The following is a 15,792-nucleotide window of genomic DNA, read 5'->3' on the forward strand; positions in this document are numbered from 1 at the left end:
CTATTCGAAAACATTTAAGATTAAGATTACATTATAGCCAATCTGTGCATTATAGCATTCTGTAAAAACGGGTATGTTTTCACAGAATGCAAGAATTTGGTCCCCCGTTTCCAGACTAATTAGAGAATTTTTACATGGGTCTAAAAATATGTTTGATTTCTTGCAAAAACGCAAAAAACTGTATCTGCGTCTGTAAATCTTGCACGCCGCTTTCTCTTAACACTTCCATTGTTAATACTTTCATTGTTAACACTTCCATTGTTACACATTTTCGAAGTCAACTACTTTCAACCCCCATATCTCCCACACCCTTATAGCTATTGAGACGCAATCACCATAGTGCACGATGGGAGACTTTGGGCTACTACCACACATAAACACCATTCATGCATGATGTGTAGTTTTGGTTGCAGATTGAAATATAGGGACAAACACGTCCATTTTTATATATAGTTATAGATATAGATATAAAAGTTTATGCACAAAAATTTTTTTTCTGTGCTACTGAACTAAGAGATACATAATTATTGCCAAGTATATGCATGTGCCATATAATCGAAAACAAGTCTAATACATAAATGATTCTCAGTTTAGCGCACACCTAAATTGCACTATTCTTTTAAGGAACCGATGAATACTTATAAATAGATCTCCTTGAATATAAAAGAACTCTTCAGTATCTATGAATTACTCAAATTAAATGATTTTGCATTACAGATGCCTTTGTGTCATGAAATTTTATGACTTTCCAAGTTTCAAACTTACATATTTCTGTATATAATTCTTATGTAGGTCTCACTAGTTTGAGGTTTTCAATTTAGCACTGCACTTAATTTATTGCCACAGTGACATATAAATTGAGATTTGATTGTATACAGGTATACCTTGAGTTACGTCATTCTCGATTATATGTCGTTTGTCAAAAAATATATGGAAAAATAAAAATCAAGTTTTAAGTCATTTTATTTAACTTTGTCCATCTGCCANGTGTGAAATGATTTAAAATCAGTTACTTTTTAGCCTGGGTTTTGTTACATTTCAGTTCAGCCAAATTTTTTATAATTATGATTAATAGTTTTAATTTTGTAATATTTATGCTCACAACACTAATTGATTCAGCTATATTGTACAAGTCAACCCCCCTATAACACTGTTGATAATTTCGTTTTATATGAATTCCATGTTGTATGAGTAACTTACATTTTACAAATACGTAAGCTGTTCACAGCCTGGCACAGTATTTGTAAAATCTAAGTGACTCGTACAACATGGAATTCATATAAAACGGAATTATCAACAGTGTTATAGGGAGGTCGACTGTACTGTTGGGTCATTACACATGTGACTTTATTATATGATTCCTTCCGTTAAGGTATATAACAATATACCTAAGGAGATGCCTCAAGTGGACTTTCTGTAGTTTCTGGCCCATTTAGGTGTCAGATATGTAAAGAAAAACTTGGAAAACTATACATACCTGTTAGTCAAGCCTGAGACCAACTACCAGTGTTCAGTGGTTTTATTCATTCACCAGTGGCTGAATGAAATGTGAAATCAATGTATTCAAAGTTTAACATTTATTTTGCAAATATAAGCAAAATAATTTTAAAATATTACCAGTTTATTATTTTTAATGGGAGCATTTATTGTCTCAGAATTTGACAACTTAGATCTAAATAGGTACTATATCAAAAGCATGTGATAAATTGTGATCAAATTTATCAAAAACCTTGTGATAAATAAGACTGGTAAATAAATTTATTTGATTTTAGTTTTATATAATGATGAAAATGTTTTACATTTTTAAAAGAAATTTTCATTTCAAGATCAATGCTACTATAAATAACATATCAAATTTGAAATTATTGGTTTTTGGTTCTGTGCTAAAAGTCAAAATTGACTTTTCTAGCACAGATAGATGGATATATATAATACAAAGTACATCATGAACATAGCAAATCTCACTTCCATATTCAAATTTCTCAGCAATAGAATCCATACACACAGGTTATTAGATGTATGCATGTAACTGAAATGCCATTATCAGAACAGAATGAATTACATCATATGTTGTATGTGCTTTGGATAAATTGTGAATTATTGGATATCTATAGAGATCATAAATTCATGAGTAAGATGGGTGTCTCCTTGATTGGTTGTAACTATGAGCTATTGTGCTGGTTGTTTGTAATAATGGATATATGTGGCTAATGGAGGAACATTAAAGGCTTTAAGCTGTGGTTTGGCAGGCTGGTATCAGCCATCACTGCTCCAGACCAGTGGTTTCGATTTGACAGTTTGTAAATACCAGAAGATTCCCGCTAAAAAGTTCTTAATGTCAAATATTGCTAAACTTGTGTTTAGAGAAACAAGCCAATGATCATAATTAAATTGACAGTTTGTGTGACTCTATGTTGTGTTAAAACACTAGAAATAAACTTATCATATTTCATTAAACATGAATAATTATTTGTATGTAACAGAATTTGTGAAATAAATGCTTTTTCAGAATATATTTATTTTCAATTGTTAAACAGAGTAATTGCACTAAATTGGTATTTATATAAATTATATCTTAATTTTAAATTTTAATAAATACTAATATGAAAATCTTGGCCATAAAACTATTCTAAATATTTGATGATGTAATTCAAAAGTTTTACATTTATCATAAATCCATTTAAGGAGTTTGGAATAGAAATTTTGTATTTAACATTCTTTATGAAACATTGGGAACCATTGCTCTAGATGGTTGTTCATTTGTGAAAAAGGTTAAATGACTAGATTAGATATATCTACATTATATTTCATTCTTTTCAATATAGAATGTGGTCTGATTCTATACTATATCAAATTTTGCACCTGACTAATTAAAAAAAAGTAATTATAAGAATTTTAATCAAATTTTTTAAACTATCAGTCTATTACTGCACTATCTTACTAATGTACTGAAAGTAATGCATGAATGAAATAAATTGATCATGGTTTTATCAATTTATTTGCTTAATTTTAAATGTAAAAAGAAAAGTAAGTGAATAGTAATATATTTTGGATAAATTAGTCTAAAATTCAGTAATAGAATATAATACTATTTATTATACAATAATCAGAATAAACAATTTTTAATTAGCTTGTTACAGGTTCCAGTTATCTACTATCAACTTGCCCTACTGACATTTTCTCTAATACTATTTATTATACAAATATCAGAATAAACAATTTTTAATTAGCTTGTTACAGGTTCCAGTTATCTACTATCAACTTGCCCTACTGACAATTTCTAACTTTAAAATTAAACTAGATCACTTCCTTAATAAATACCGTTTCTTCATAAGTTACGTGTAATTTTATATGTAACAAATCAAGTAGCCATATTAATGTCAATATTAAAATAATTTTTTAACATATATTTTTTTAATTTAGATCACTTTTTAGTTCAATTATTAAGAAAAATAAACTAGAATTTATTTTACATTTATGTTTTGTTTGTATTTTCCAAATAATCAATTATTTTCTCGATTCAAAAGCATAAAAAGTAAAATAGTAAAATAAAAATTAAGAATAACAGAAACATGATTTTTAAATTTTAATGCTTTGTAAAGTAACATATCTTCACTAAACAAAGACTGCTTGATCAAAATTACCAAAATTGTTTAAATAATTTTGATAACTTTAATTGACTAATTTAATTGATAACTGCAGTTTTTTGTTTGTTGAACCTTGTGTGCCAAGTTTCCTATGTTTTCATAATCTATATTTCTGCTAATGTAAAATATAAGTAAACCACATGCCATGTTCTTAAATGGTTTACATATGCAATCAGGTAATTATTAGAATGTGTGTATATTGTATATATGTTACTGTGAATGACCGATATCTGGCGAATGTCAACATTCACCGGTNCACAAATATTGAAGTCATAATATCACTAGAAAAGCGTTAAAGCACATAAAATCATATTAAAATATGTACATTTACAGTAAATGTTAATATAATCTTCATAAATCCTAGAGAACGAAACATGAAAACATCTGTGTTTCTGTGTTGTTGTCTTATTTAGTGATCTTTAAGTGCTCAATATTGGTGTTTTTTACGGTAGCTCCAATATCTACCATTTGGTGTAGTTGTCAGCACCACTCAATATTGGTAAATTTAATATAAATTAGTTCATTTTCTACTGTCGCAAGATAATTTTAATAACTGTATTTGTTATTTAACTTTACAAAATCATCTTATTTTATAATGTCTTAGAGCAAACCACATTCATAAATAGAGAGTCCGCGATGTACTGTAAACATTGCCAAATTGTAAACATATACACTTACAAGTACAGTAGAACATCGATTATCCGACTCAATTGGGGACTCAGGTTGGTCGGATAACTAAAAAAATGAAAAAAATACATTATTAGTAAAGTATATTAGTATATCCCATGTAATTAGTATATTAGTTAGTATATCGCTATTAACCAACTTTGCATTGAATTTTCATCGATGTTAAGCCTAACAATTTTTTTTTAAAATAATAATCGTCACTATCGTATTGTTAAAAATTATTTTAAAATTATTTTATNACCTACTTTTAGTTATTTTTACCATGATGTTTGAGATCTTTTATATTATCTAATCATTTTTTGCTTGGTCTTCTAGCCATTTTTTTCTGCTAAATATTTTTTTACATGAAAGATACTTTAGTATCTTTCATTCTTTTGATGTCCTAACTATCTGTCTGTGTACTTTTAAATATTTACTGTCTAGATGCTATAATTTACTGTTATTCTGATTCTTTATTCATTTCTGGCTTATTGATTGGGCCACATATTTTTGAAATTTTATTATCTGAGAGTTGTTTGTCCTAGATACTGTTTGATTATATTCCAGATTTCAAATTATTACAAGACAGTGACAGGATAAGGGCATTTATCCACTACAGTTTAAATATATATAAATTTTGGCAATTTATGAAAATACAGTAGATTATTTAATAATCGTAGTTGTAATCACATTTAATACATCATTAGTTTAATGATGTATTAAAAATAATTTCCATGACTATTATCAATGCATTTATCAATAATTATTTTTAAAGAATGTAAAAATTTGAAAATTTTATATATAAATACATTATAATATAGATGCAACATTTATAAGATCATGATGATTTTAAATTTCATAAATTAAAATATTAATATTGAAAGTGTAATATTTCAAATGGAATTTTTTAAAGATAAATGTAATTTCATATAAATGATTTATCTTTAAAATGTTTTTTCTTTTAATTTCTTATACAATTTATTATTTGCTAAATTCTATTAGAAATAAGTGTACAACATCCAATTTAGTTAATGTGTACATTTTTATCTGATTATTTTATTAAGAAAAATTTTTTTATTTTTTGCATATACAAAAGGAAATGTCATAAGACTATTGATATCCTTTTCCAAAAATAATGCCTGTAACAAAGAATAAAAATCAATAGACATGATAAAAAAAATATATATATAAAATAAACAAGATATTATATATTGTAATGTAACTGTTTACAAATGTGTTTAAAATGTTTAAAATCTTCATGTAGAGATTGTTCCATACAGCCCATATTCTGAATAGACTGATAAAAAAAAAAAACAAGTTTGGTTATGAGTAACGCTTGATGGAACTCTTAAGTACAGCCAATTATGACAAATGGAACCCTGGAAGTATTTGTATAAAAGTAAACAGTCAAAGTGTTTGATACATTTGATAAAAATGGGAATTCCCAATTTGGACCTAGCCAGATTAGCATTAGGGGTAAAACAAAGGCTGGAGAGTTAATTAGATAAAATATTTCTTACTTTAAATACTTTTAAAATTTTTTGTAAATGGGATGAGGCAGACTTAGGCCATATAGTTTTGCAAAATACTGAAGAATACCTCAATGAATAGCTAGAGATTTAATAATCTTATCAACATGTCCTTTGAAAGGAAGTTTAGTAGGTCATTGTAAGAATTAACATATTTTATGGGATTATTGTATATATGGAATGTGGACAACTGAAGATTACTAATACATGAAAAACACATGATTACAGTTTTTGTACATTAATTTTTAGGTTAGCTTTTTCTAATAGGGAAGATAAGCAGAGTAGATCAGACTGAAGGACATGTGGGTCACGGTTAATCAATTTAATACCATCAGCATAAGATAATGTAGGCAAAGCAATATAACTAAGTATGCTGTTAAATAAAATGAAAAAAATAGGCTGCTTAAAGTGGAACCTCGCTGAATTTTGCATAAGGGAGAAAAATTCAAAATTGCCTAGTTTAATTTTACAGGTACAAAGGAGGTAGTAATTATTAAGACAGGATTGGTAAGCAGGATCAATTTTGAATTGATCTCCGAGAATTGAGAGATGGAAATTGGGAATTACAGAATTGAAGGCTTGGCTAATATCTATATAAATTATGAAGTCATATTGTTTTCTTTCAAAATTCTGAAGAATTATTGATATAGTTTGGAAAAGATTGATGGTGGTGGAATAATTCTGTAGGACACAGTGCTGAATTGATATTAATTTAAAAGAAATTTTTGAGTAAAGTCTACTGTATTAACAAATTTCAAAAACTTGGAAAAAGGTTGCAGGGGTCATTGGATTTTCTCCATTTCTAGTGTTTTTGAAGTAAGGTTTTATAGATAATAAGTAAACCATTTTTGCAATGAAATATCAGTTTTACAGTATTGCAAATATTTATATATAGTAGATTAAAGAATTTTATAAGTAATGTCAGACTTTGCATTTATAGTGATATCATTAGATTCAAGATATGACCAGTTCAGGGAACAGATGTGGGTGGCAACTTTTTTCAGTTAATTTGGATCAATAAGAAATTGCTTTGATTTACCAAAGTTTAAACAGAGATAAAAGGCAAATAGGTTTGTGGTCAGACAGAAAACCATGGGTCAGGTAGACAGTAGCATGGGAGTTACTAATGAATACTAGATTAAGATAGGAATCCTATGTCAATGGAAAAGAAATTATTTGGAATAAATTAAAAAAAAAAAAAAAAAAATTTCATTTATAAAATAAACTTTAGCAGAGTTTAAAATGCTATAATATGGACCTGAAACTTCAATAAACAATAGATAAATTAAAATTGCTGCACATTAACAATTTAAAACTGGAAGGAATAATAAATAAAAATAGAAAACTGTGAAGAATTTGAAAAACAGAGATTCTTAGGGTGAGGTGCATAGACATTGGATAAAATAAGTTTATACTTGGGATTTTTAAAATAAGAATAGAATCAAAATATTCAAATATTTTACAAACTTGTAAAGATGGGGAAGGCAACAAGTATTCCTCCACTTCTTTTGATTAATGAATTCTAAAGATACATATGAATAACCCAATAGACAAATAAAATTAGCAATATCATAAAACAATGAGGTAAACCAACTTTTGGTAATAACATAAAAATCAAAAGTATCACTTAATATAGACAGGAGATAGGAGCATTTATTTTTGATGAAACAAACATTAATATTTTTTTAATTGGGATATTTAAGGACATAATGTGAGAAATATTTCTAAAAATATATAAAAAAATAAAACAAAAATAAAAAAGTAAAATAGATAAGTGATAAAAATTAACTAAAATTAGAAAAAATGATAAAGTACAATTACAATACCAATTATACGAGGGCTATTTTTTAAATAAGGTCCGTTTGTGAATGAGAGTGAGAATGGTGCGGGATTGCAGCAGTGTGCATGAGCATCTGCTTTCAGCATGCTTTGAGTGTGTTTGGATGCCATTTGCAGATATATCATCTGTCTGTGTGCTGAACTGTAGAAGTTTATAATGTTTAAGAAAATTGAGTCGCCTGCCAACTGTAAGATACGATCTGTTATTCTATTTCAGCACGAAAGATCATGGTAACTGTCTTTTGGGACNTACCAGTGTTCAGTGGTTTTATTCATTCACCAGTGGCTGAATGAAATGTGAAATCAATGTATTCAAAGTTTAACATTTATTTTGCAAATATAAGCAAAATAATTTTAAAATATTACCAGTTTATTATTTTTAATGGGAGCATTTATTGTCTCAGAATTTGACAACTTAGATCTAAATAGGTACTATATCAAAAGCATGTGATAAATTGTGATCAAATTTATCAAAAACCTTGTGATAAATAAGACTGGTAAATAAATTTATTTGATTTTAGTTTTATATAATGATGAAAATGTTTTACATTTTTAAAAGAAATTTTCATTTCAAGATCAATGCTACTATAAATAACATATCAAATTTGAAATTATTGGTTTTTGGTTCTGTGCTAAAAGTCAAAATTGACTTTTCTAGCACAGATAGATGGATATATATAATACAAAGTACATCATGAACATAGCAAATCTCACTTCCATATTCAAATTTCTCAGCAATAGAATCCATACACACAGGTTATTAGATGTATGCATGTAACTGAAATGCCATTATCAGAACAGAATGAATTACATCATATGTTGTATGTGCTTTGGATAAATTGTGAATTATTGGATATCTATAGAGATCATAAATTCATGAGTAAGATGGGTGTCTCCTTGATTGGTTGTAACTATGAGCTATTGTGCTGGTTGTTTGTAATAATGGATATATGTGGCTAATGGAGGAACATTAAAGGCTTTAAGCTGTGGTTTGGCAGGCTGGTATCAGCCATCACTGCTCCAGACCAGTGGTTTCGATTTGACAGTTTGTAAATACCAGAAGATTCCCGCTAAAAAGTTCTTAATGTCAAATATTGCTAAACTTGTGTTTAGAGAAACAAGCCAATGATCATAATTAAATTGACAGTTTGTGTGACTCTATGTTGTGTTAAAACACTAGAAATAAACTTATCATATTTCATTAAACATGAATAATTATTTGTATGTAACAGAATTTGTGAAATAAATGCTTTTTCAGAATATATTTATTTTCAATTGTTAAACAGAGTAATTGCACTAAATTGGTATTTATATAAATTATATCTTAATTTTAAATTTTAATAAATACTAATATGAAAATCTTGGCCATAAAACTATTCTAAATATTTGATGATGTAATTCAAAAGTTTTACATTTATCATAAATCCATTTAAGGAGTTTGGAATAGAAATTTTGTATTTAACATTCTTTATGAAACATTGGGAACCATTGCTCTAGATGGTTGTTCATTTGTGAAAAAGGTTAAATGACTAGATTAGATATATCTACATTATATTTCATTCTTTTCAATATAGAATGTGGTCTGATTCTATACTATATCAAATTTTGCACCTGACTAATTAAAAAAAAGTAATTATAAGAATTTTAATCAAATTTTTTAAACTATCAGTCTATTACTGCACTATCTTACTAATGTACTGAAAGTAATGCATGAATGAAATAAATTGATCATGGTTTTATCAATTTATTTGCTTAATTTTAAGTGTAAAAAGAAAAGTAAGTGAATAGTAATATATTTTGGATAAATTAGTCTAAAATTCAGTAATAGAATATAATACTATTTATTATACAATATTAGTATTATAACTTTAAATTTGGATTTTTTTTTTTAGTATATTGTTTTAAGATTTTATATTGTAAGAGAGCTTATTGTCTGCTGATGGTAAATAAATTCTGAAACTCAGTCCTACTCGTGAATTAAGTTGTCTGATATTTATTGATTTTAATATTCAAAAGTATTTATTCAAACAGAATTTAATGAAACAGTATTCAATAATAATACTTTTGTAAAAATTTATTATTATTAAATCAATTATTTATTTTTTAATAATTGATTTAATATGGTTTTATTTAACAAGTTAATGTTTATTTATTATGAAATTTCTGAATACATATTATTTATTTTATTTATTAAATGAAAACAAACCACAAGTAGATTAAATAATACGAATAATATGATAATTTTCAGCTATTAATTGACATATCATCATCCTATCAAGAATGTCTTACTGCAGATTTTAATTGTGTAAATTCTAAATTATTCAGTTTAAAAATAGAAAACTAGCTGTTTAATTTAAAATGAATTAATAGTTTAGTTGTTGGCAAAACTTATCCATTATTTTTCTAGATTGAAAATGCATATTACACAATAAAATGCAATTAGTATTGATAAAATATAAATTAAATGTAAATATGCTAATTTCTGTAAATATTTAATATCTTACATTAGTAACAAATTGGATTTTATTTAAGAACTTGTGTATTCTTAGTCAGCAGTTTATATATAATTATTTGATCACCCATATGCATTAGGTGCAGAAATTTTGATATTTTATTGAATTTATTTACTAGAAAGTGCTTTAATTTTAAATAAAGTAACAAAAGTTATTATTCATATTTTTCTACTAGGTATTTAATTATTTTTTTTCACACATTTGTTTTCAATAACTTTAACAGATATTAGATGATTTATAAAATGAGTGAATTTAAAAGTATTACAGATATCAGTTAGTAGTGATGGTTGATGATGCATTTTTCTGCATTAAATAACTTTTAGAAAATTTAAATAAGATATACTTAAACATTATTTTAATTGTTATGATAAATTTTTAAATTACTTATGTAATTTTTTTTTATAAAATCATACATCTCAATATCAATTAATGTTAATTATCAGTTACTTGGTATGTGAAAATAAATATTAATATTTTAAAATTTTGTTTTGTAATTTCTTAATAAAAGTATTATGTTTTTAATTATCAATGTAGGCAAAGTGATTGGAAAAAATGGCCGCATAATCCAAGAAATAGTAGATAAATCTGGCGTAGTTCGTGTCAAAATTGAAGGTGACAACGAGAATCAGACATTAAAGGAAGAAGTAAGTTTTAATTTTTAAGCTCAGACAAATTAAAATTAATAAAGCTGTTCTAGTCTTCATTATGAAAAATTTTATGTTCAAATGCGATTTACAGTAATAAATTAAAAATGCTAATTTTTGTCTACTTTTTAATATTGCTGCTATTTTTCATATAAAAAATTGCAGATTAATGTTGTGCTTCGTTTATTCATGTAAGAGCATCATGATGAGGCACTGGCTCGTCGATGTATCACCAAAAATTATGTGACTAATTTGAGAAAGATTAAGAACCACCAAAACAGACTTAACATAGACTTATACACGCAACTAATTAGCTTCGAAAACATTAATTTTTACAGAAAATAATTTATTTCAAGACAATTTAATTTTACGAATTTGTTAAAACATTTAATTAATAATTCTCTATGGACTATACAGCAAATAACGCCAGTATAATGTTAAATAATAGTTTGGTCATTTTAAAGAAACAACCGATCTATTTAATGGTTGCGTTATCGTTTTATATATATTTTTTTAAAATGAATTTTACGCCTGGAAGCAGCCGTTGATGCTTAGCTACCCCCTAAATTATATCACACAGGTTACAAAAATTTCTACTCGTTATCGTGTAATGTGGTTAAACCCCGCAAAAACCGTACCTGATGCCGAAACAACTTTAATTAGCGTTAAATTCTTCTATCATCTAAATCACGTTGGCAGTAAAATTATTACCTTGATTAAACACAAAACTTTACCGGAATTCTGGTTTTAAGTTCAATAACCTTTGCCGTTAGATAAGTGTAGAGGAATGATAGGAATATCGTTGTTGTCATCTCACAACGTGTATCAAAGAAGGGTATTTCCTAAGAGTTGGTAGATAATGAGCTTACACGCCCATCGATCTGGACTCTACCCATGTTTGTAGTTCCAGCTGTGTGCTATCCTCCCAGTTCATGTCGGTAGAAGATGTGACAGAGAGATGTGCCGATAAAAGAATGGTTGACCGCAACTTTGAGCTTAGCAAACTTATTGTTAGTGACAGATTTTATAGCTGTCGTTTATAGTAACATATGTGATTGTAGCATCAATATTTATTAAATAAGGAATTTTTAAGAAAGACCATTCCCAGATGCTTAAATTACTTTACTAATTTTCGATCTATCCAACTTTTCAAAGGAAAAAAAATACTTATACATTAATAAATTCTAGAGGTATTTTACAAATTTTCTTCAAAATAACTCTAAAAATTTGCTCTCATGCATGCTCAATAAAATGTATTTTTTTACATATATGTGTATATATAATGTTTATCAATTATTCGAAGAGTCATAATTAATATTTCTTTAAATATTTAATTTAGTTTTAGTAAATAGAATATCATTAAATTAACGTGGTCGGCTAAAGTTAGTACTAAATTAGCTCTTGAACCTTTTAACCTTTAGAAATTAATCATTGCAACATTTTATCTGAGATTCAACAAATCTTCAAAGATTGTTGGACTTATTTTAAAGCATCAAAATTTAACTGCTTGAAAGAAAATTCAACATTAAATAATAAATCTTTAGAAATATTTTAAAGTTTCATCATTAAAAATACACCAAATTAACAATTAATTTTTGATAATATTTAAAAAAGACTTGAAGAAATTCTTTGGATATTATTTTATAAATTAATTTAATTAAATGTATAAATAGATTATTAACTATATTTATTTTTATTATTAACTTTATGGTTTATAATATAATTATTCTATAATTTATATATTTAACTACATAAGAATAAAATATACTCATGATTATTTAAAGAAATTTAATTTGTTTTTAACATGAAATTATAATTATTACCGGCGTTAAATAAAATTAAATTAACATTATTTAATTTAAAACAACTATGTGACTTGTATTTAATCTTAATTTTGCGCTTTGTAAGAATTTTAAAACAGTCTCAAGGTTACTTTTCCTTGCCAATTCTTGAAAAATTAATTATATATAATTTATGGAATCCTTAAACTTTTAATAAAGTTAAATAAATATCTCTAATAATTATTTAAATATAAGAAAATTACATTTAAAATTACTTATTTTCACTTTATAAACAAGTAGTAATGGAATGGAAATTGATAATATCCATACATTTATGTTAATATATATTACCATATAATCATACATATATTGTATGATTATTATAATAATAAATGTATATATGTATATTAAATTTTAAAAGAAAATTTAATAATAAACTAACATAAATATATAAAGAAAAATCAATTTTTTCCTCTCTTTCACAACAAACTTGTAAAGAGAAAAAGAGAGAAGTGATAGCGAGCAGTTAAATATATTTATTTTACAATAAAATAGTTTTAGTCCTTTTCATTTTATTTCCTATTCTAAAAATGATTAAATGACTTTCCTATTGGATTTCAGCAATAGTATTTTTATATTCCAAAACACATTATTCTAATCGGAATTGTATCGGGAGCAACAAAACACGAACAAAAAGTAAGAAATTCCATATTATTTTTCGTGAAGAGAATCAATTTTAACCCCAGATTTTTATGGAATAAAGAAAATACCAGAGAAAATACTCTATTGTAATTGTTTTGAAATAAATTCTAGTAGAATAATTTAAATAATAAACGCTTTAAAACTCAGAAAATAAAGATATATGAAGCGTAGAATTTTACTTTTCTCTTTATTCTTTTGTATATATATATATACATATACACTTAAATATTCAAAAGAGAAAAGTAAAGTTTGTTTATTTTTCTTTATATTAAATTTAACGATAGTAATGTTTTCATTCGGTATTTAATCTTTACGTATTTATAAATTTAAATAACCCAAAGGGACTAATAAGACGTCAAAAACAGTGAGATTTTATGCATCATAAAAACACACAAAGGCAATTATGACTGTAGAAAAATTTTTATGGATTTGAAAAGTAAAATAAATTTATTTTACAATTACTTGAAAGAGTAAATAAAATTTAATTTCTAATTAATAATTGCTAGAGGCAATGATATTGTTGGAAAATGTTAATGAAACTATGCAGTTTAATAGTATAAGAATGTAAAATAATTAAATCTTAGAAAATTATAAATATTACAACTTTAGGTTTTTATTAATTAGCCTAAAGTCATTTAAAAGAAATATATTTATTATTATTATTTTAGAATGAGTAAAAAATATATATTTATCGATAAAAAATAAATTTTCTTTACTAGTTTAATTATAATTAACGATGCTAATAGTCTTTGTAAGTTTTAATTATCGTTAGATCTTATTAAATTTTATAGGCTATGTTCTTAAATTACACTCTAATTTTTTGTGTAAATAATTAAACAAGTTTTTATAAACAATGGATAGTTAAATAAACTATATATATATAGCCTATATATTGTACTTGAAAGTTTACTTATTTTAGAATAATCTATAATTTATATTCATGAGAAAATATCGTCTAGAAAAAGAGATAGTATCACATAAAATGATAAATTCGTATAAGAAATATTTTAAAAATGCATTTTTTTTTCCTATAGGAAGATTTACGATAGATTATTTATCACAATACAAGTCTATGATATAAGTATGAAAGTTACAACACATTTACTCTATCTATTATAATTTTCATAGTTAGGAAGATTTTAACGAACCATTGCTACGTTAAATGATAGATGATATTATTAAAGAGTAATTAATTAATTTAAACCAAAACTGGAAATATGAAATATTATAATTAAACAAACGTGCTTCGAATTCTCTAAATGATTTATATATAAATATATTGTATTTTTAATGTAGTGGTGTACTGTACATATATATACGTATACGTATCAAGAATTGGAAAATTACAGAACGTTTCACTTATGATTCTAGAGTCATTAGAGGGTCTCTAATGAATTAAAACATATTAATTGTTTCGTGAACAACAATCTGTACGTAACGAAGTATATGAATAATACAATAGATATATACGTAAACTGTTAAAGGATATTATAAATTAAATATCTTTTCGAAATCATTTTCAGATGAATTATTTTATCTTTTAAAACCCTTGCAAAATTCTCTTAGCAAAGATAATTACGTTCGGTTGTGGATATCCAAAAGGAACTTTTCAATTTATTATGTTTTCAAAGAAGACGTTTCATCTATACAAACTTAAATGTAAATTAGAAAACGTTTTGTTCATCATTTGCCTCCAGGTCATCGACAATACAAATATTCAGGAAACGTTTAGAAATTATTAAATTCGTAAATGATATAATTCTATTTGAGTGATGTAATGATTAAATTAAAAGAAATTATAAGTTAGCGCCTAATTTTAATTAAAATTTATAATTTCATTTGTTTAAGATAAATGCGGTTTCTTGTTTAAGAACTGATTAAGACTTTTGTTACTTGTTCTAGAACATAAATATAATTATTAAAGCAGAAAAATTGTGGTTTTTTTTTCCTTAATTCTTTAATGTTTTTTAGAGCTCTCTTTTTTATAACTCTGTACTTATTTTATTTTAGTATCGAATCCTTTCAGCCAAAACGGATAATCAAATTCAAACATTGAATATATATATATATATATATATATTTTTCCCCCATGATAAAATACCAGTTCTAAAATAGTAATAATTTAATTTTGTGATTTATTTAGTTTTATTAGTTCTTTGTTTTATTTTCTTCGTATATAAAACCCATAATTGAAACCACCATATTTCCTACAGTACGTAAAAACACCAGTAAATGGCATTAAAGATAAGGTAGGAAACAGGAAAAATAAGACGAGAATACTTATCAATCTTGTTAACGTCCTTAATTTTGGGCATGGAAGCTTTGATGGCAGTTGCTCCCTTCTTAATGCTTTGCAGCACTTTAGGTTTTCTGGCACCACTTTGCTCCGATCGAGTTTTGCGTCCATAAATACCTGTGGGTCTCGAAGAATAAGGTAGTCTATGTCCTGGATTACTCATACGAAATGATGG

At 25.7% G+C, this 15,792-nt stretch overlaps 1 protein-coding gene across 1 annotated transcript in view; it reads left to right on the top strand.

Annotated features, from left to right (window-relative positions):
* LOC111623966 (synaptic functional regulator FMR1-like) overlaps positions 1-15,792 on the top strand; it is a 95,975-nt gene that overhangs the window by 25,117 nt on the left and 55,066 nt on the right. The window contains exon 7 of the mRNA XM_023366707.1: positions 10,729-10,838. Within this exon, the coding sequence (XP_023222475.1) occupies positions 10,729-10,838 (110 nt within the window). The remainder of the gene's footprint in view (positions 1-10,728; positions 10,839-15,792) is intronic.

The sequence above is a fragment of the Centruroides sculpturatus genome, unplaced genomic scaffold (assembly GCF_000671375.1).
Source record: "Centruroides sculpturatus isolate CEXI.00-Female unplaced genomic scaffold, Cexi_2.0 scaffold409, whole genome shotgun sequence".
NCBI classification, from domain to species: domain Eukaryota; kingdom Metazoa; phylum Arthropoda; class Arachnida; order Scorpiones; family Buthidae; genus Centruroides; species Centruroides sculpturatus.